The 20,034-nt window shown below is 49.4% G+C and overlaps 2 protein-coding genes across 2 annotated transcripts in view; both read right to left on the minus strand.

Annotated features, from left to right (window-relative positions):
- Positions 1-16,228, minus strand: part of LOC118649210 (zinc finger protein 737-like) — a 31,837-nt gene extending 15,609 nt beyond the window's left edge. The window contains exons 1-4 of the mRNA XM_036296092.1: positions 16,126-16,228; positions 8,680-8,787; positions 8,325-8,445; positions 1,711-1,856 (exon numbers count right to left, since the gene is read on the minus strand). The gene's annotated coding sequence lies outside the window, so the exon portion shown is untranslated. The remainder of the gene's footprint in view (positions 1-1,710; positions 1,857-8,324; positions 8,446-8,679; positions 8,788-16,125) is intronic.
- Positions 16,205-20,034, minus strand: part of LOC118649209 (zinc finger protein 724-like) — a 52,281-nt gene continuing 48,451 nt past the window's right edge. The window contains exon 7 of the mRNA XM_036296088.1: positions 16,205-16,228. Coding sequence (XP_036151981.1) covers positions 16,220-16,228 — 9 coding nt within the window. The 3' untranslated portion in view covers positions 16,205-16,219. The remainder of the gene's footprint in view (positions 16,229-20,034) is intronic.

The following is a 20,034-nucleotide window of genomic DNA, read 5'->3' on the forward strand; positions in this document are numbered from 1 at the left end:
ATTAATATGATTCTTGTAAACATTCCAGAATATTAAAAAAGTGATCATGGACAGTATGTCCGTGACATGAATATAGAATATAATGAATATTTACAGGAACACGGCCTGACTGGTTAAAGCTCCTATGTCAAAAATCAAATATCTGTAGGAAAGAAAAGTAGGGCGTCTATTATTCAAAGCAAATAGAAACTAAGAAGTGGGGCCTTTCTAGATACCACGTAATGGACTTTGAACGTCTCTCAACAAATCCCTACTAAACCCTTCCTACTGAGAAAGGGAGACTACCAACTCTGCAGTGAGGGGAGCGCCTCTGCCACGTGAACCTCACATGAACTGAAACAATGGGCATCAGGTGACAGAGGCACAGCATAGGACAGCTCACCACTACTGACAATACTGGCAAAAATACATCAATAAAAATCAATAAAAAAATAATTGCGTGAAAATGATCACAAATAAACATTAATTTTTGCAAGTGTTAATCCACACGTACCTCTCATGTTCTATAGGCTACTGGTACATTTCTTTTTCTTTTTTTTAATATATTTTATTGATTTTTTACAGAGAGGAAGGGAGAGAGATAGAGAGTTAGAAACATCGATGAGAGAGAAACATCGATCAGCTGCCTCCTGCACATCTCCTACTGGGGATGTGCCCGCAACCCAGGTACATGCCCTTGACCGGAATCGAACCTGGGACCTTTCAGTCCGCAGGCCGACGCTCTACCCACTGAGCCAAACCGGTTTCGGCAACTGGTACATTTCAATACCAAGTTTTCTGTACTAACCTAGTGAGCACGTCTCTTCTATTTACCCTGCTTTTCAGAACTTTCTGAGCTATTCTGAGCACTAAGATGTGCATCATCTTTTGTTTTTAATATATTTTTTTATCGGTTTCAAAGAGGAAAGGAGAAGGAGAGATAGAAACATAAATGATTGAGAGGATCATTGATTGGCTGCTTCCTGCATGCCCCCTATTGGGGAGCGAGCCTGCAATCCGATCATGTGCCCTTGACCACAATCAAACCAGGGACCTTCGAGTCTGCAGTCCAACGCTCTATCCATTGAGCCAAAACAGCTAGGGCATATGTGCATCTTCTTCCCCTGATCTAGAGCTGATGCTGCAGCCACTTGAACCTAACACCTACACTTGCCTTCTTCACTGATCCCAGTAGGGATGTTAGACATGACTGCCCTGCAAGTTTGATCTCTCACACAAAAAGATGTTTTGAGTACTTGAAAGTCACTAATTAAAGACAGGAATGCTTCCTGACCTGGGGAGTCTGCATGAAATGAAGGAGAGCATTACAGCCCGGCCAGTGCGGCTGAGAGGTAGAGGGCTGACCTATGGACCAGGAGGGCAGGGTTGGATTCCTGGTCAAAACACATTGCAGGATTCACACTAGACCCCTAGTGTGGGGTGTGCAGGAGGCAGCTGATTAATGATTCTTTCTCCTGATTGATGTTTCTCTGTCTCCCTCTCCTTTCCATTGTGAAATCAATAAAAATGTTTTTTTTAAAAAGAGGGAGAAAAAAATTATGAAAAACAAGGGACAGAGAAATAAAGAAAATGTTAAAATTGACTATGATGAAAAAGGTAATGAAATAAGAAAACAACCTGCAAAGACAAGACCATCAGAAGTAGAGGAATAAATCAAAAGATATTCAAGGAAAAGCAAACACAGCCTCTGTCCCAGGACACATATTTTACCTGAAAAGTAGCCATTTGTCCTGGTCCCGATCAGGGCCTCGGATGTTTTCTCAGGAGACAATACGTTGAGGAGCCACAGAATGTGCCTTCAAAGAAGCCAGCACAGCCTGTTAATCAGCTCCCCTCACACTCACAGTCAGAAGGACCTGGAAATGAGGAAAAGGCCACCCCTCCTTGGTCACAGGACAGAGTGAGGAACAATGAGCTCCTACATGGAGACCACACTGTGAGTTTGTGTGTGTGTCTTCATGTGTCTCTCCTCCCAAAGACATCCGCAAACTCCTACAGAAATGAGAATGTCAGCTACTGTCCTGACCCCCCAAACCAAACAGAGCATCACCTTACCTCCCCTGAACAAAGCCTACTCCCCACTCTCACAAAGGCATCCTGCAACCCTCCTGCTAATCCCCATCCTCACCTTCCATCACCTGGAGGCCCTCAGAAACCAATGATGCCCCACCCAGAGCAGCTGTCCAACTCCATGGGGGAAAGCCCACCTGAGGGCATTTCTAAAAGCTCCTCAGGGGATCTGGGAAAACCCAGAGAATTTATCTCAGGATGCTTTTATTTATTTATTTATTTATTTATTTATTTATTTTTTTAAATATATTTTATTGATTTTTTACAGAGAGGAAGGGAGAGAGATAGAGATTTAGAAACATCGATGAGAGAGAAACATCGATCAGCTGCCTCCTGCAAATCTCCCACTGGGGATATGCCCACAACCCAGGTACATGCCCTTGACCGGAATCGAACCTGGGACCTTTCAGTCCACAGGCCGACGCTCCATCCACTGAGCCAAACCGGTTTCGGCTCAGGATGCTTTTAAATAATAAATTAGGTGTCAGACATAGAAAAAGTAAATCCATGGAAGCAGCACACACAGAAAGAGAGAGACACAAAACACCACAGCAACAAAGTTAAGGCTTCTAATATTCTGTGAAAAGGCATCAAGTGTTGATAAACCCAGGTCATCTCCTCGTTGCCATCCGAGGAACGACACATGAGCAACAGACAAAAGTCTCTCCCCTCTGAGTGAATAAGAGTTGCAAGTGGAAGCAAATTATTATAACAGTAGAGGCCTGGTGCATGAAATTTGTGCGGGGTGAGGGGTGGGGGTCCCCTAAGCCTGACCTGTACCTTCTCCAATCCGGGCCTAAATGGGCAGTCAGACATTCCTCTCATAATATGGGATCTCTGGCTCCTAAGAGCTCACTTGCCTGCCTGCCCTAACCACTGTGCCTACCTTCCTGATTCCACCAACTGCCCTCCCCTGCCAGCCTAGTTGCCCCTAATTTCCCTCACCTGCTTGCCTGTTCTCCCTAACTGCCCTCCTTTGCAGGCCTGGTCGCCCCCAACTGCCCTCCTCTGCCGGCCTGGTTGCCCCTAATTTCCCTCACATGCTGACCTGTTCCCCATAACTGCCCTCCCCAGCTGGCCTGGTCACCCCTAACTGCCCTCCATGGCCCTCCTGATCATCTAAATGTCCTCACCTATCAGCCTCGTTGCTCCTAACTGCCATTCACTGCCACACTGGTCATCCTACCTGCCCTCCCCTGCCGGCCTGGTCGCCCCCAACTGCCCTCCCCTGCCGGCCTGGCCGCACTCAACTGTGCTCCCCTGCTGGCCTGATCCCCTAACTGCCCTCCCCTGCTGGCCTGATCCCCATAAATACCATCCCCTGCTGGCCTGATCCTCACAATTGCCCTCCCCAGCCGGCCTCGTTGTCCCTAACTGTCATCCCCTGCCGAGCTGGTCACCCCTAACTGTCTTCCCCTGCTGGCCTGGTCACCCCTAACTGCCCTCTCCTGATGGCCTCGTCGCCCCTAACAGCCTCTGCCAAGGCCCCCGCCATCGTGGCTTTGTCCAGAAGAATGTCAGGATGGCTGTCTGGAAGATGTCCAGTCTAAATAGCATATTACCCTGTTATTAGTACAGGTAAACCGGCACTCGGACATCCCACTCATAATCCGGGACCTCTGGCTCCTAACTCCTCACCTGCCTGCCTGCCTGATCCCCCTAGCTGCCCTCGCCTGCTAGTCTGATCACCCTAACTGCCCTCCTTTGCCTGCCTGATCCCCCCAACTACCCTCCCCTGATGGCCTGGTCACCCCTAAACGCCTCTGCCTCCGCCACAATAGCTTTGTCGGGAAGGACATGCGAATGGTTGTCCAGAAGATGTCCAATGTAATTACCATATTATTCTTTTATTACAATAGATAAACTGGCAGTCGGACATCCATCTCGCAATCCCGGACCTCTGGCTCCTAACCATTCATCTGCCTGCCCTAACCACTCTGCCTATCGCCTGATCCCCCTAACTGCCCTCCCCGCTACCCTGATCCCCTTAAATGCCCTCCCCTGCCAGACTGGTCACCCTTAACGGCCCTCCCTACTGGACTGTATTCCCCTAAACCACCCATGCCTCGGCCCCCACCACTGTGGCTTGGTCCAGAAGGATGTCCAAATGGTTGTCTGGAAGATGTCTGCTCTAATCAGCATATTACCCTTTTATTAGTATACATAAATCGGCAGTCGGACATCCTCTCACAATCCAAGACCTCTGGCTCCTAACCACTCACAAGCCTGCCTGCCCTAACCACTCTACCTGCCTGCCTGATCCCTGTAACTGCCCTCCCCTGCCGGACTGATCCCCCTAACTGCTCTCCCCGGCTGGCCTGGTCCCCGTAAATGACCTCGCTGCTGGCCTGATCTGCCTAAATTCCCACCTCTGCCGGCCTGATCCCTATAAAATGCCCTCTCCTACCAGCCTGGTCACCCCTAACTGCCCTCCCCTGCCGGCTTGGTTGCCCCTAACTGCCCTCCCCTGCCAGCCTGGTTGCCCCTAACTCCCCTCTACTGCCGGCCTCATCGTCCTAAATTCCCTCCCCTGCTGGCTTGATCCACCTAAATGCCCACCCCTGCCAGCCTGATCCCCATTACTGCACTCCCCTGCCAGCCTTGTTGACTCTAACTGCCCTCCCCTGCTGGCCTGGTCACCCTAAATGCCTTCCCCTTTCACCCTAGTCGCCCCTAACTGCCCTTCCCTGCCAGTATGTTTACTCTAAATGCCCTCCCCTGCCACTCTGGTCGCCCCTAACTGCCCTTCCCTGCCAGTATGTTTACTCTAACTGCCCTCCCCTGCCAGCCTGGTCGCCCCTAACTGCCCTCCCCTGCCGACCTGGTTGCCCCAAACCACCTTTGCATAGTCCCCTGTCACTGTGGCTTTGTCCAGAAGGACGTCTGGATGGTTGTCCAGAAGGTATCTGGTTGAATTAGCATATTACCCTTTTATTAGTATAGGTAAACTGGCAGTTGGACATCCTCTTGCAATCTGGGACCTCTGGCTCCTAACTCCTTACCTGCCCACCTGATTCCCCTAACTGTTCTCCCCTACCGGCCTGGTCGCCCCTAACTGCCCTCCTCTGCCAGCCTGGTTGCCTGTAACCGCCTCTGCCTCAGCCCCTGCCACCATGACTTTTTCCAAAAAGACGGCCAAGATGATGTTCGGGAAGATGTCAGGTCTAATTAGCATATTACCCTTTTATTAGGATAGATTCCCAAGCCTTATAAACTGGAGATTTATAAGTCTGATTCAATCTGTGTAACAAAAAAAAAAAAACAGCTGTTAAATATGTGAAGCCATGCTTAGGTGGCTCGATCACTGGTTGCGATTGGACTTATGAACCAGGAGGTTATGGTTAGATTCCTTGTCAGGGCTTATGCCAAGGTTTCAGGTTTGATCCCCTGTGAGGAGCCTGCAGGAGGCAGGTGATCAATGATTGTGTCTCCTCATTGATGTTTCTCTCCCTCTCCCTCTCCCTGTGAATTTGATATCGATAAAAAATATACTTTAAAATTTATATCTACATATATTTATATGCCACAAGCTGATATATCACAACTGAATCATCCACATCCCATCAGCTCAACACTTGCCCAGATCAGGGTTTCCTCCTCCCACTACATGTATTTCTGTCTGTGGATCTGTCTCTGTCTCCTGCTCCCTTTCCCTCCACTGTGGTCCTTTCCTGTGTCCCCCTCTCCCCTGCTCTCTCTCCCCTTTTCTCTCTGTCTGTCCTACACCTGGACCATGAAACTCCTGAAACCTACTTCCCTTCAGGGGCTCTTTCTCCTGGTCTCTGAGGCTCCATCTCCACACACGTCTGCGTCTTCCCCTCCCCACGCCCGTGGCCCCTCTGCTGCTGTTCCAGTCTGTCCCACTCCCACAGCTGCTGACTCAGTGATGCTCCCTCATCCCTGAGCCCCCTTTCTGTCCCTGCACTCGCTCCCCAACTCTCCTCCTCTGAACCAGTGTCTCCGTCTCAAGAGCCTCTTCCTGTGCGGACCCCACTTCTGCTCCCCAGGACCCGCTCTCTCTCAGCCCCCCTTCCTCTCTCTGGGCTCCCCCTCCTCCCTGTGTCTCCACTTCCTTCCTCCTCAGGCTACTTTCCCAAGTGACCCCTTCACTCCTACCGTTGCCTTCCAGTCGCCCCCACACTCCCTATGGGACCCTCTCTGTGGACCCCTCGCTGCCCTGTCTCGCGCCCACCTGTCTGTCTCTCACTCCCTCTCCTGACCCACCAACCTGGGTCCCCGCCCCCCGCAGTCACCGCGCCCACAAAGCCCCTCCCTGCGGGCAGGTCGCCTCTTCAGGGGACACCGCGTCCTTTCCCCTGAGCCCCCCCCCCCCCCCCGTGGACACTTGCTCCCCGGGCAGGCAGACCCCTTATTAAATGGGGGTGGGCCTAGGAGGGGGGTGCAGACCCCCAGGCCGGGAGCCATCCGGGCTCTTTGGGCGGAAAGCGCCGGGCGGGGGGAGGGGCGCAAAGGGGGGACCCCCTGACCCAGACTCTCAGCCCCGCGGGGAGCACCGGCGGCCCCGGGAACGGTTTTCAGCGGGGAAACCGCGCGGCAGGCGGTGGCCACAGCCACAGGCGGAGAGACCCCGTGCCGGGGCCTCCGTTTCCTCCCAAAGGAACGTGGCGCCCGCACCGCGCAGCCTCCCGGGGCGCGGACTCACGGCTGAGAGAGGCTCCGGGGCGGGGACCCCAACAAGGACTTCAGCGCCGGCAGCGCCCTCAGCCTTCCCTGCGGGGAGGGGGGCGGGGAGCGTCAGCTTTAAAGACAAACACCCTCGTCAGGGGGAATAGCCATCTTTCTCTCCACAGCCCCTTCCGCGTCTGCAAGGAACTGCGCATGCGCCTCCCTGTGGGGTGGGCGGGTCGCGCTGGATGGACAGAGAGGGCCAGGTGGCTTTTTTGATGTCACAATGCACCCCAGAGGGGCTGTTCCTTTATTAGGGTGCTAGCGAGTAAATGGCAGCTGTGGCAAAAGCATGAAGAGGGAGGAGGAACCTGGAATTCACACAGAAGTTTCCCAGCTCCCAGAGGCTGTGCTGAGAGCTACTGGCTGGTCTGCCCTTCAGCTGCAGGTGTCCCGGGGAGGGGTCTTTCCCAGGATCTTCACAAGCCGGGAGCACATTCTTACAGTGAAGTTACAGGGAACTCAAAAGGCGGGCAGATTGGGTTTGAAACCAGAACTTTCTGCCTGCGATTTGCCTGGATCCTTAAACCCTCAGTGAGGAGGGGGGAGGGGAAGGGCAGCCTGCTCTCTCAGCCCCTCCCTGTCTCCCCAACTGAAGGGAGAGGCAGCTTGACTTAGGGAAGCAGGAGGGTGGGGGTGTCAGAGACAGACCAGGATATCCATTCATGTTGGCACTTGATGAGATAGTCCCATCCATCATAGTGGGAAACAGGTTTATGTATTTTTCAAGGGATAAAAATTTTCTAGTTGTATGTTGTGGTCTTTGAAATCTTTGTGTTCTGGGAATGCAGTTTTAAATGAATATTTTGACTTTAGTAGTACCTATAGCCTAGTTAATGGGACATTGATATCAATGTAGAATGTATCCTGTTAGTTTTCCTATTATTTGGGAAACAAAACAATTGAAAATCAATATTTAAAAGAGTTATAAGAATAATAACTATTATCATTTTACTTAGACCTATCACCATTTTTATTTTTATTATTTTCCAGTATTTTCATGAATATAGGTATTCATTTCAGTATTATAAATCTTTATTTACTTTAAAGATATGACCTGTTTAGAAACCTGTAATTTAGAGTAAGCCAGGCCAGAGGATTATGTTTAACTTATATAAATATTTAATTGGTTTATGCCAATAAAATATCACCTCTTAGTATTGCCACCTGAAGCCAGAAAACACACCACATATAATAAACAGTTAAACACATAAAGACAATCCATTCTACAAAGATGGTGAAAGACTTACACACTGAAAATGACACAGCAATGCTAAAGGAAGCAGATACAAATAAACTGAAATACATTCCTTTATATGTACAAGTGGCTACACAATAAATAGATTATCTATGGAAATTCCAAGGCAATTTTGACTGTAATTTAAGCAAAAGAGATTCCAGAGAGGGTAAATACTTCAAATATAGGAAAGTGGGATATTCACGTTTTTACACTGAAAAACATTTTACACAGCAAGGGTAAGCAAGTGCGTGTGATCCTGGATTAACACAGATCCATACACCAATGGAACAGAGGAGAATGCCCGACATAAACCCTGATGAAGCCTTACCTGCATCCAATAGGGAGCCTTCTCTGTGCCAGAGGATACAATCCAAAGGGGCAAATGCAACCTCCAGAAATGATGTGGTAAAAGTGATCTTGAACTTTCCGACATGTCTGTGGATTTCCTCCTAAAAATTGATAATGAAATGAAACACCCTCTGGCAGTTATGTCTGCTTGTCAACATTCCTCTCCATTCCCAATGGTGAAGTTTGGAAGTCAGTGACTCACACAATTAGCTTCAAATATATTATGAAAGCACTCAGAAAGATTTCCACATGTGTTGGAAACTACAGTTGAAAAGGATTACATCAGGAACTAATTTACCTCCCCCCGGCCCATCCCACCCCCATCTCCTGCTTACCCTGGGCCAAGCAGGCACATATTGGTAGTGAGACTGAAGCAACTCTGTAGCAACTGGGATCTCAGGGAGGGGCTGGAAGTGAGGAGGGGCTTGAACTCAGGAACATGACTGCAATTGGAATTCATGTAAGCACTTTAATGAAACAAAAAATGGCAAATATGTGTTTGAGGATGAACTAGATTGTGAAACAAAACTCTCCATGGGTAGACAGGCAATTTCATACTGACACCAGCAGCCTTTTCCTGCTCCCTGCCTCAATCCCCAGGGAGACCATAACTCAACATGGCTGAGTTCCAGAGCCTTTCAGGGACAGGATCTGGGATATGAGAATTAGATTCGATGGCTAGGACATATGATCATTTAGGACAATAGCATTGCTTAAAAAAAAAAAACCTTTTAAAAATGTTGTTATAAACTGCATTACTAAAACAAATGTTGTGTCCGACACTTAAATTACCTTGAAGTACTATTTTTCACTACAAACCTTTTATTATTTCATGTATTACCTGTTCCAAAATTAAACAGGTCCTATATAATAAAGAGCTAACATGCTAATTAGCCCAAACATCAGAATGACCCACCAGATGAAGCTGGGGCTGAAAGGGCCGGGGGGCAGGGGCGCTGCGAGAGTCTGTGAGGGGCTGCGAGGGTCAGCCTTAGCACCTGGGGCTGTGAAGGCCGAGCCCTTTGCATGAATTTTGTGCATCAGGCCTCTAGTCTATATCCGATCTAATAATAGACAAACATGTTAATTAACCGTACCTCCGACACGCTTCCCATTAGCTAATCAGGGCAATATGCAAATTAACTGCCAACCAAGATGGCGGCCGGCAGCCAGGCAGCTGCAGCAAACAGGAGGCTTGTTTGTTCTAGTGATGGAGGAAGCCAAGGTTCCCCGCATGCCACTGCTGGCCTCTGAGCTGCACTCTAAGAAACAATGTTACAATTATAGAAGCTAAACAAACCCCAGAAACCTGCTTTCAGCCAGCCGAGCCTCAGACCTGGAGCTGTAACAGTGTTTCAATTATAGAAGCCAAACAAACCCAGATACCTGCTTTCAGCAGCCGAGGTCTCAGAGCTGGAGCCGAACCTCAGAACTAAAGCAGGCTCTCAGTTCCAGTGACAGCCATAGAAGGTAAATAAATCCCAGAATAAAAAAAAAAAAAGAAAAACAGGAGGAGGCTGGGAGCTTCAGTCACCCTCCAGCCTGAAAACGGCCCTCAGTCCCTCACCCAGACTGGCCAGGCATCCCAGTGGGGACCCCCACCCTGAAGGGGGTGTGACCAACTGCAAACAGCCATCAGCCCGTCATCCAGGCTGGCAAGGCACCCAAGTGGGACCCCACCCTGATCTGGGACACCCTTCAGGGAAAACTAGCCGGCCTCCACCCGTGCACCAGGCCTCCATCCTATATAGTAAAAGGGTAATATGCAAACTGACCCTAACAGCAGGACTGGGAATGACTGGTCACTATGACACACACTGACCACCAGAGGGCAGACAATCAATTCAGGAGCCGCCCTCTGGTGGTCAGGGCGCTCTCACATGGGAGGAGTTCTGCTCAACCACAAGCCAGGCTGATGGCTGCCAGTACAGTGGTGGTGGTGGGAGCCTCTCCTGCCTCCTCAGCAGCGCTAAGGATGTCCGGCTGCAGTTTAGGTCTGCTCCCTGCTGGAAGTGGACATCCCCCGAGGGCTGCCAGAGGGATGTCTGATTGCCATCTTAGGCCCAATCCCCCGGGGAGCGGGCCTAAGCCAGCAGGTGGTCATCCCTTGAGGGGTCCCAGACTGCGAGAGGGCACAGGCCGGGCTGACAGACACTGCCCCCCTGGCCCGAGTGCACAAATTTTTGTGCACCGGGCCTTTAGTGTGTATGTATGTATATATATATATATATATGGCTAATATGCAAAGTGTCCCCTTGTTAGTTTGACCGGGGGAATGGGAATTCGATTGTTCTCAAATTCTATGATGTGCACTAACCAGTAGAAGGTGGCGCAGAACATTGTGGGCTTCAGCAAAGCGGCTCCAGCAGTGGGTGGCAATGGAGGCCCCGACGAGAGAGGGACCGCAGCAGGATGGTGGAGCAGGGGCCAGAACCACCTGCAGGTCATGGGGTGGGCCGCCACCCTGTTCCCAAGCACTCAGGGAGCTAGGGAATGAGGAGGCTGGGAGTCAAGTTGAGAACTAGTGGAAGCTGGCAACTGGCGAGGGAAGGAGGAGAGGAGGCAGGGAACCTGACTGACCCTGGTCGCTGGCTAGGCCTAGGGACTCTACCCATGCCTGGCTTTCGTGCACCAACTCTCTAGTCAAAAATAAATATTGTGGACTTAACTCAGAAAAAGACATTGAACTATCCTTTCTTTTCCTTTTTTTAAAACATATTTTTATTGATTTCAGAGAGGAAGGAAAAGGGAGAGAGAGATAGAAATATCAGTGATGAGAGAATTATTGATCAGCTGCTTCCTGCATGCTGCAGACTGGGGATCGAGACTGAAACTTTGGCATGTGCCCTTGACTGGAATCAAACCTGGGACCTTTATGTCCTCAGGCCGATGCTCTATCCACTGAGCCAAACTAGCTAGGGCAAACTATCCTTTCTAGATAATATTATCTAAAAAAAACTTCAGGAATATGTACAGACAGGTTATTTGATCTCCTTTTATAAGGAACCCACTTCTATCAGATTAGGACCCCACTCTTGTGACCTCATATAACCTTAATGACCTCCCTAAACCCCCAATCTCCAAATACAGACATATTGCAGGTTAGGCCTAAAAAATGTCCATTTTGAGGGGACACAATTCAGCCCTGTACAATCAGCATCTCAAGTTCATTATCTGTTTTATAAACCACCCAAAACTGATTCTCTTAATGCAACAATATTCAATATTTCTTATGAATCTATGGGTTGCTCAGGTGGTTGTTCTGCTTCTTGTGCTATTGGCAAAAGGTTTGTTAATGTTTTCATTATATGAAAACATGATTTCCCAAAACAAAACAGAAAACCAAAAAAACACATGATTTCCTGTGCTTCCAGACTTCAGTCCTATTTCCTTCGCTTGCAGCGTCCATTAACAGTCTCCTTCCAGCCTCTATCCACTAGCCAGGCCCAAGGGCATGTCATACGCATAAGGTTTTTATTATTGAGCACCTCAATCTCAGGAACTCTTTTCTCTTACAACTAGTCTTTGTTGTGAAATAAAACACCCCAAAGTTTAGTGGCTTAAATCAACCAACATTCATCATTGCATATAATTCCGGGGTGGCTGAGTCCTTCTCCGCTGCTTTCACTTAGGCTAATACATGCAGGTGCCTCCAACTGGCAGGGCAGCTGTCTGGGGCCTCAGGGACCTGGAAAATACCTTGCTTTGAAAGTTTTTTTAAAGTTTTTTAAAAAATTTAATTTAGAGAGGAAGGCAGAGAAGGAGATGAACATCCAATGGTTGCCTCACAAAAGTGCCCTGAGGAGCTCTGGAATCACACCCCCAATATGGCATTTGTGGGACCAGGAATGAAACTTGCAACGTTTTGGTGGAGGGAATACATGCAGAGAAATGAGCCAAATGAGACAGGGTTAGAAAGACCTTTGAGATAAACTTCCTTACATTGTGATATATTTGTCAGTCATATCTCATATAATGTAACTTCAAATTTTTTATAAGTCCCTTCAAAGAGAATCTATAGCTCAGCAGGTGTGCTCAGTGGTTAGAGCATCATCCCTCCTGCAGTCAACAATTTGATTCCCAGTCAAGTCTGTTACTGGGTGGAAGGTTTAGTCTCCAACCTACCCTGTGTGCCAGAGGGAAGCAACCAATTGATGTGTCGCTCTCATATCAATGTTTCTCTCTCTACCTCTCTACCCACTCTCTCTCCCATTCTCTCTAAGATCAATGGAAAAAATTATCTTTAGATAAGGATTTTAAAGAAAGAGGAACTACATTTACTTTTTAGAATATTTTATTGATTTCAGAAAGGAAAGGAGAAAGAAACATCAATAATGAGAGTGTATCAATGTTCCACTGACTCCTGCATACCCGCTCTTGGGGACTGAAGGGGAAACCTGGGCATGTGCCCTGACTATGAATCTAACCTGACCTTCTGGTTCATAGGTCAATGCTCATCCACTAAGCAACACAGGCCGGGCCAGGAAGATTACTTATATTATGACTAGAGTCTCTGTGCACAAAAATTTGTGCACTCGCGGGGGGAGGGTCCCTCAGCCTGGCCTGTGCCCTCTTGTAGTCTGGGGCGCCTCAGGGGATGTCCACCTGCTGGCTTAGGCCCGCGCCCTGGGGGATCGGGCCTAAGCTGGTAGTCAGACATCGCTCTGGCAGCCTGGGAGCCGTCAGCGGATGTCGACTTGCCAACAGGGAGCAGGCCGAGAAGCTGCAGTCGGACATCCTTAGTGCTGCTGAGGAGGCGGGAGAGGCTCCCACCACCACCGCTGTGCTGGCAGCCGTCAGCCTGGCTTGTGGCTGAACAGAGCTCCCCCTGTGGGAGCGCACAGACCACCACAGGGCAGCTCCTGCATTGATCGTCTGTCTGCCCCTGGTGGTCAGTGTGTGTCATAGTGACCAGTCATTCCCAGTCTTTCTGCTGTTAGGTTCAATTTGCATATTACCCTTTTATTATATAGGACTAGAGGCCTGGTTCACAAAAATTTGTGCACTTGGGGGTGTCCCTCAGCCCAGCCTGTGCCCTCTCACAGTCTGGGACCCCTCGTGGGATATCCACCTGCTGGTTTAGGCCCCTCCCTGGGGGATCAGACCTAAGCTGGCAGTCAGACATCCCTCTGGCAGCCCAGGACCCCTCGGGGGATGTCCACTTGCCAGTGGGAAGCAGGCCTAAGCTGCAGTTGGATATCCTTAGTGCTCCTGAGGAGGCAGGAGAGGCTCCCACCACCACCGCTGTGCTGGCAGTTGGCAGCCTGACTTGTGGCTGAACAGAGCTCCCCCTGTCAAAGCACACTGACCACCAGGGGGCAGCTCCTGCATTGAGCGTCTGTCTACCCCCTGGTGGTCAGTGTGTGTCATAGTGACCAGTGATTCCCAGTCGCTCTGCTGTTAGGGTCAATTTTGCATATTACCCTTTTATTATATAGGATACAAGCCTGGTGCATGGGTGGGGACTGGCTGGTTTGCCCTGAAGGGTGTCCTGGATCAGGGTGGGGGTCCCGCTAGGGTGCCTGGCCAGCCTGGGTGAGGGGCTGAGGGCCGTTTTCAGGCTGGTCAAACACTCCAGCGGGGACCCTAACCCCATTGCAGTGTGGCCAGCCTGGGGGAGGGACTGATGGGCGTGTTCAGGCTGCTCATGGCCCAGGCTGGAAGCAGTTACCTGGGATTTATTTAACTTCTATAATTGAAACTTTGTAGCTTTGAACGGAGCTCAGGGCCGGCAGGGCAGGTGGAAAGTGTGGCTTCCTCTGTTGCCAGAGGCAACACTCCAGCTCCATGGCCGCCGCCATCTTAGTTGGGTTAATTTGCATATTTTCTCCTGATTGGCTGGTGTGTGTGACTTCTGGATGTGACATGTGCATGTAGCGAAGGTACGGTCAATTTGCATGTTTCTCTTTTATCAGATTAGCTAGAGGCCTGGTGCATGGGTGGGGGCCAGCTGGTTTGCCCTGAAGGGTGTCCCGGATCAGGATGGGGGTCCCACTGGAGTGCCTGGCCACCCTGGGTAAGGAGCTGAGGGCCGTTTTCAGGCTGGCCACACCCCCTTCAGGGAGGGGAGTCCTGCTGGGGTGCCTAGCCAGCCTGGGTGAGGAGCTGATGGTTGTTTGCAGGCTGGCCAACCCCCTCAGAAGGGACCCTCACCGCATGAGGGTGTGGCCAGCCTGGGTGAGGGCCTGATGGCTATTTGCAGGCTGGACACAGCCCCTTCAGGGTGGGGGTACTCGCTGGGGTGCCTGGCCAGCCTGGGTGAGGGGCTGATGGCAGGCTGGCCAAGACCCCAAGTGGGGACCCTCACCCCATGAGGGTGTGGCCATCCTGGGTGAGGGTCTGATGGCTGTTTGCAGGCTGGCCACAGCCCCTAGCCACCCAAGCTCCCAGTGGAGGCTGGCTGGAAGCAGGTATCTGGTATTTATCTTCTATAATTGAAACTTTGTTGCCTTGAGTGGAGGCCGCAGCCAGCCAGGGCAGATAGGAAGCTTGGCTTCCTCCATCAGCGGGGCAATAGAGCCTCCTGCTTGCTCCAGGTCAGTGGATGCCAGTTGCCATCTTGGTTGGGTGAATTTGCACATAGTCGCTCTGAATGGCTGGTGGCCATGGCTTGGAGCATAGCGGAGGTGCAGTCAATTTGCATGTTTCTCTTTTATTAGAGGCCTGGTAATAGAGGCCTGGTGCATGGGTGGGGGTTGGCTGGTTTGCTCTGAAGGGTGTCCCGGATAAGGGTGGGAGTCCCACTGGGGTTCCTGGTCAGCTGGGGTGAGGAACTGAGGGCCATTTTCAGGCTAGTTAAGCCCCCCAGTGGGACCCTCACCCCATGGGATTGTGGCCAACCTGAGTTTGGGTCTGATGGCTGTTTGCAGACTGGCCACAGACCCTTCAGGGTGGGGGTCTTGTTAGGGTGCCTAGCCAGCCTGGGTGAGGGGCTGAGGGCCGTTTTCAGGATGGCCACACCGCCTTCAGTGTGGGGGACCCGCTGGGGTACCTGGCCAGCCTGGGTGAGGGGCTGATGGCTGTTTTCAGGCTGGCCACGGCCGCAGGCTGGAAGCAGGTATCTGGGATTTATTTACCTTCTATAATTGAAACTTTGTAGATTTGAGCGGAGCTCAGGGCTGGCCAGGGCAGGCGGGAAGCTTGGCTTCCTCCACTGCTGGGGGCAACTCCAGCTCCATGGTTGCCACCATTTTAGTTGGGTTAATTTGCATATTCACTCCTGATTGGTTGGTGGGTGTGGGTTGTGGATGTAGTGGATATACGGTCAATTTGCATGTTTCCCTTTTATTATATTAGATATAACCTATTTTGTTCCCCTAACCCCACTCCCGAATCCTCTATTTTTTCTTTTGTTTTCTATTTCTGAATGATCTGTTACGTATGCACAAGAAACCTGTCAAGCCCTGGCCGACTTGGCTCAGTGGATAGAGCGTCGGCCTGCAGACTGAAGGGTCCCAGGTTCGATTCCGGCCGAGGGCATATGCCTGGGTTGTGGGCTCGTTCCCCAGTAGGGGGTGTGCAGGGGGCAGCCAATCAATGATTCTCTCTCATTGTTGATGTTTCTGTCTCCTTCTCCCTTCCTCTCTGAAATCAAAGAAATATATTAAAAAAAAAAAAAAAGAAAGAAACCTGTCAAATATATACACTGAAGAAGACATTGGGACACATTTTTAGCTCAAGAATCATTAATTCCTGCTCTAGCGGGTGTCACTCAGTGGATACAGCATTGATTCATGGACTGAGAGTCCTGGCTTTGATTCTGGTAAAGGGGACATACCTACCTTGAGGCTGGATTCCTAGCACTTGCAGGAGTGTTCCAATCAATGTGTCTCTCTCACACTGATGTTTCTCCCTCTGTGTCTGTCCCCTTTGTTTTCACTCTCTCTAAAAATCAATGGAAAAATAGACTCAGGTGAAGATTCACAACAAAAAGATTCATTAATTTTGTCCTGGCCACAGAGTAACTTTGCTGGTTGCAGCATCATCCTAATGTGCCAGGATTGCAAGTTTGAGCCCAGACTGGGGCACACTCAGGGGTCAAAAATAAACAACAAAAGAATCACTAATTCTGCAACATTTTGTATGATAGTATATTCTCTGTTATGTAAGCCTAAAAAGAAGTAAAGCCATTGATCAAATATCCAATAATTACATCTCCCTTTATACCCACAATAATTTTCACCACAATGTGTTAGTGAACATCTAATATGAAGTATATTTCATTGAAAAAAAATTCATCTATAAACAAACAGCAGGACATTCTCTGTGTAGTGAGTACACATGAGTGAGAGTAAGCTGAGTCCTGGGGGTTTCGTGTTTTGTTGTTGTTATTGTTGTTTATTTGTCCAATAGCAATGTATCTCCCAAACTTTCAATCTATCTCAGCATAAGAATTTATTTAAAAAAATAAAACCTGCCGAGAGAACCAAGATGGCGGCATAAAGGTAAAATTTTCAAAACAACAACATTGAAACTACCAACTATAAGACAAAACAGTTATCATTCAGACCATGGGAAAGCTGGCCCAGTGGAAGTTCTACAACTGGAAGGAAAGAACGAAGAGCATTGAGACAGAGTAGGATGTGCAGAGGTGCCAAGAACAGAGGTACGGAGTCACGCACCAGGCGGGCTGCAACTGGATGCGTGTTTTTTTTCAATCGGAAGGGGTTACAAACTCTCAAATCCACTGAGCTTGTTTGGGGCGGGATTCTGAGGTCCCAGACCCCTACGGGGAGAGGCGGGACGGCCTTGCAGCGGGTTGGAGAGCAAGGGTGGCTTTCTCGTGGAGCTATTTGCCAGCACTGGGGGACGCGGAGACGTGGAGAGGCAAGAAGTCACAGAGACGCCATTGCTGTTTGCTCCGCCCTGGTGATTCCCTGAGATCCCACTCTAATCAATTTACATCCTCACCCAAGCTGTGCCAGTGGCACAAAAGGAACCACCTGCACTTATCCCAACAAACTGCAGATTTCAACTCCTTGCATCCACAAGGGACACACTCAAGAAGCAGAATCAGGTTCAGAGGAAGCCGGAGCCGGACCCGGCTGAGCTGGTGACAAGGAACCGCTGTACCAGCAAACGCACAAGCAGGTCCACCAGATCCAGTCTCACATGGGCTGCCAGGAGATGGCAGACAAGCAGTCTGTGCACTTAGTAGAAAACAAAATCCAAGAAGGCATACCAGATATTCAGCCAGCAAGAATGCCTGGAGATTTTGTCCAGCAAGGAGCTGCCCAACAAAAGACAGAATCTCAAACTTCATGTTGACCAGTTAAAGTATGATGTCCAGAACCTGCAGACTACTCTCAGAAACTTGCAGCATCAGTGATACGCAAGGGAGCAGCAAGGAGAGACAGCAAGAGGAACTTCTGTCTCACACCTTCACCCCCAACGTGGGATGCAGCGCCCCCTGCGAGGCTGCGACGACCCCTGTGAGGCACCAACAGCCCCTATGAGGCTGAGACGGCCCCTATGAGGCTGAGACAACCCTGTGAGACGCATGCGGAGGGGGCTGGCGGCTGAGGACATAGTTGTCTTTTTCAATCGGGAGGGAGTCTCAAGCTCTAAGCTCCAGTTCCGGGCGAGTCTCTGGGGACCCAGACTCATACGGGAGAAACTGGACTGTCTGGCATTGGTCGGAACTCGAGGGCAGCTTTCTCTTGGGGGTGCTTGCAGCGATTGCCAGGACACTGAGAAGCAGGGCCTCTAAGGGCAGGACTGAGAGCAGCCATAACTGCTTGCTCCACAGGCTTTTGCATATGAAAGGCCTGGCCCTTTGCAATCTGATAATTACCTAACAAACTGCAGCTGGCCTAAGGCCCCAGGGCAACTTGCATTGAGTCAAAGCTGGCTCCTGCTGGATAGCCTCAGGCAGAGTCTAGATTAGCACCTCCTTAGAGATCCAAGAGCCAGTGTGCCAGGTGGTCAGAGTGGGACCATCCAGATTGCAGCTCCTCTGATCCATAAAGAACACACTCAGGGAGCAGACTCAGTGAGCACCAAAGCCCCATTGAAGCAAGTCTTGACCCAGAGGGGTGTCTCCAGCACAGAAGTTCTCCCACTGCAGACACAGCTGATTCTCACAGCCAACTGGCCTGGAGGTCAATTCCTCCCAGTGATACCTACAACAATCAAGGCTTAACTACAACAAGACTGCGCACAAAGACCACAAGGGGGTGCACCAAGAGTGTCTACCTCAGGTAATTGGGGAGGCTGAGCCACTGGGCCCTATAGGACACCTAGCACAGAAAGCCACTCTATCGACATAGTGAAGCATAAAAAAATGCGGAGACAAAGAAACAGGACACAAATGACAGAAATGGAGGAAAGCAAACTACGAGATACAGAGTTCAAAACAACACTTTTAAGGTTTTTCAAGAATTTTCTAGAAACTGCCGATAAATGTAGTGAGATCCTCAAGAAATCTAATGATGCCGAAACCGGTTTGGCTCAGTGGATAGAGCGTCGGCTTGCGGACTGAAAGGTCCCAGGTTCGATTCCGGTCAAGGGCATGTGCCTGGGTTGCGGGCACATCCCCAGTAGGAGATGTGCAGGAGGCAGCTGGTTGATGTTTCTCTCTCATCGATGTTTCTAACTCTCTATCTCACTCCCTTCCTCTCTGTAAAAAATCAATAAAATATATTTAAAAAAAAAAAAAAGAAATCTAATGAGACCCTCGAGGTTGTGATAAAGGACCAACTAGAAATTAAGCATACACTGACTGAAATAAAGAATATTATACAGACTCCCAACAGCAGACTAGAGGACCGCAAGAATCAAGTCAAAGATTTGAAATACGAAGAAACAAAAAACACCCAACCGGAAAAGCAAAATGAAAAAATCCAAAAATACGAAGACAGTATAAGGAGCCTTTGGGACAGCTTCAAGTGTACCAACATCTGAATTATAGGGGTGCCAGAAGAAGAGAGAGAGCGATACTGAAAACCTATTTGAAGAAATAATGACAGAAAACTTCCCCTACCTGGTGAAATAAAACAGACTTCCACGTCCAGGAAGCGCAGAGAACCCCAAACAAAAGGAATCCAAAGAGGACCACACCAAGACACATCATAATTAAAATGCCAAGAGCAAAAGACAAAGAGAGAATCTTAAAAGCTGCAAGAGAAAGACAGTCAGTTACCTACAAGGGAGTACCCATACGACTGACTGCCAGCTGATTTCTCAACAGAAACTTTGCAGGCCAGAAGGGAGTGGAAAGAAATATTCAAAGTGATGAATAGCAAAAACCTACAACCAAGAGTACTTTATCCAGCAAAGCTTTCAATCAGAATTGAAGGTCAGATAGAGCTTCACAGGTAAGAAAAAGCTAAAGGAGTTCATCACCACTAAACCAGTATCATATGAAATGCTGAAAGGTATCCTTTAAGAAAAGGAACAAGAAGAAAAAGGTACAGATACAAATTATGAACAACAAATACATATCTATAACAAGTGAATCTAAAAATCAAGTGAATAAATAATCTGATGAACAGAATAAACGTGATTATAATAGAATCAGGGGCATAGAAAGGGAGTGGACTGCCTATTCTTGGGGGGGAAAGGGGTGTGGGGGATTCGGGAAGAGACTGAACAAAAATCGTGCACCTATGGATGAGCACAGTGGGGGAGGAGGTGGGAACCGGATGGAGGGAGCTATAGGGGGAAAAAGAGGAACAACTGTAATAATCTGA

This window comes from Myotis myotis, unplaced genomic scaffold (assembly GCF_014108235.1).
Source record: "Myotis myotis isolate mMyoMyo1 unplaced genomic scaffold, mMyoMyo1.p scaffold_m19_p_28, whole genome shotgun sequence".
NCBI lineage: Eukaryota > Metazoa > Chordata > Mammalia > Chiroptera > Vespertilionidae > Myotis > Myotis myotis.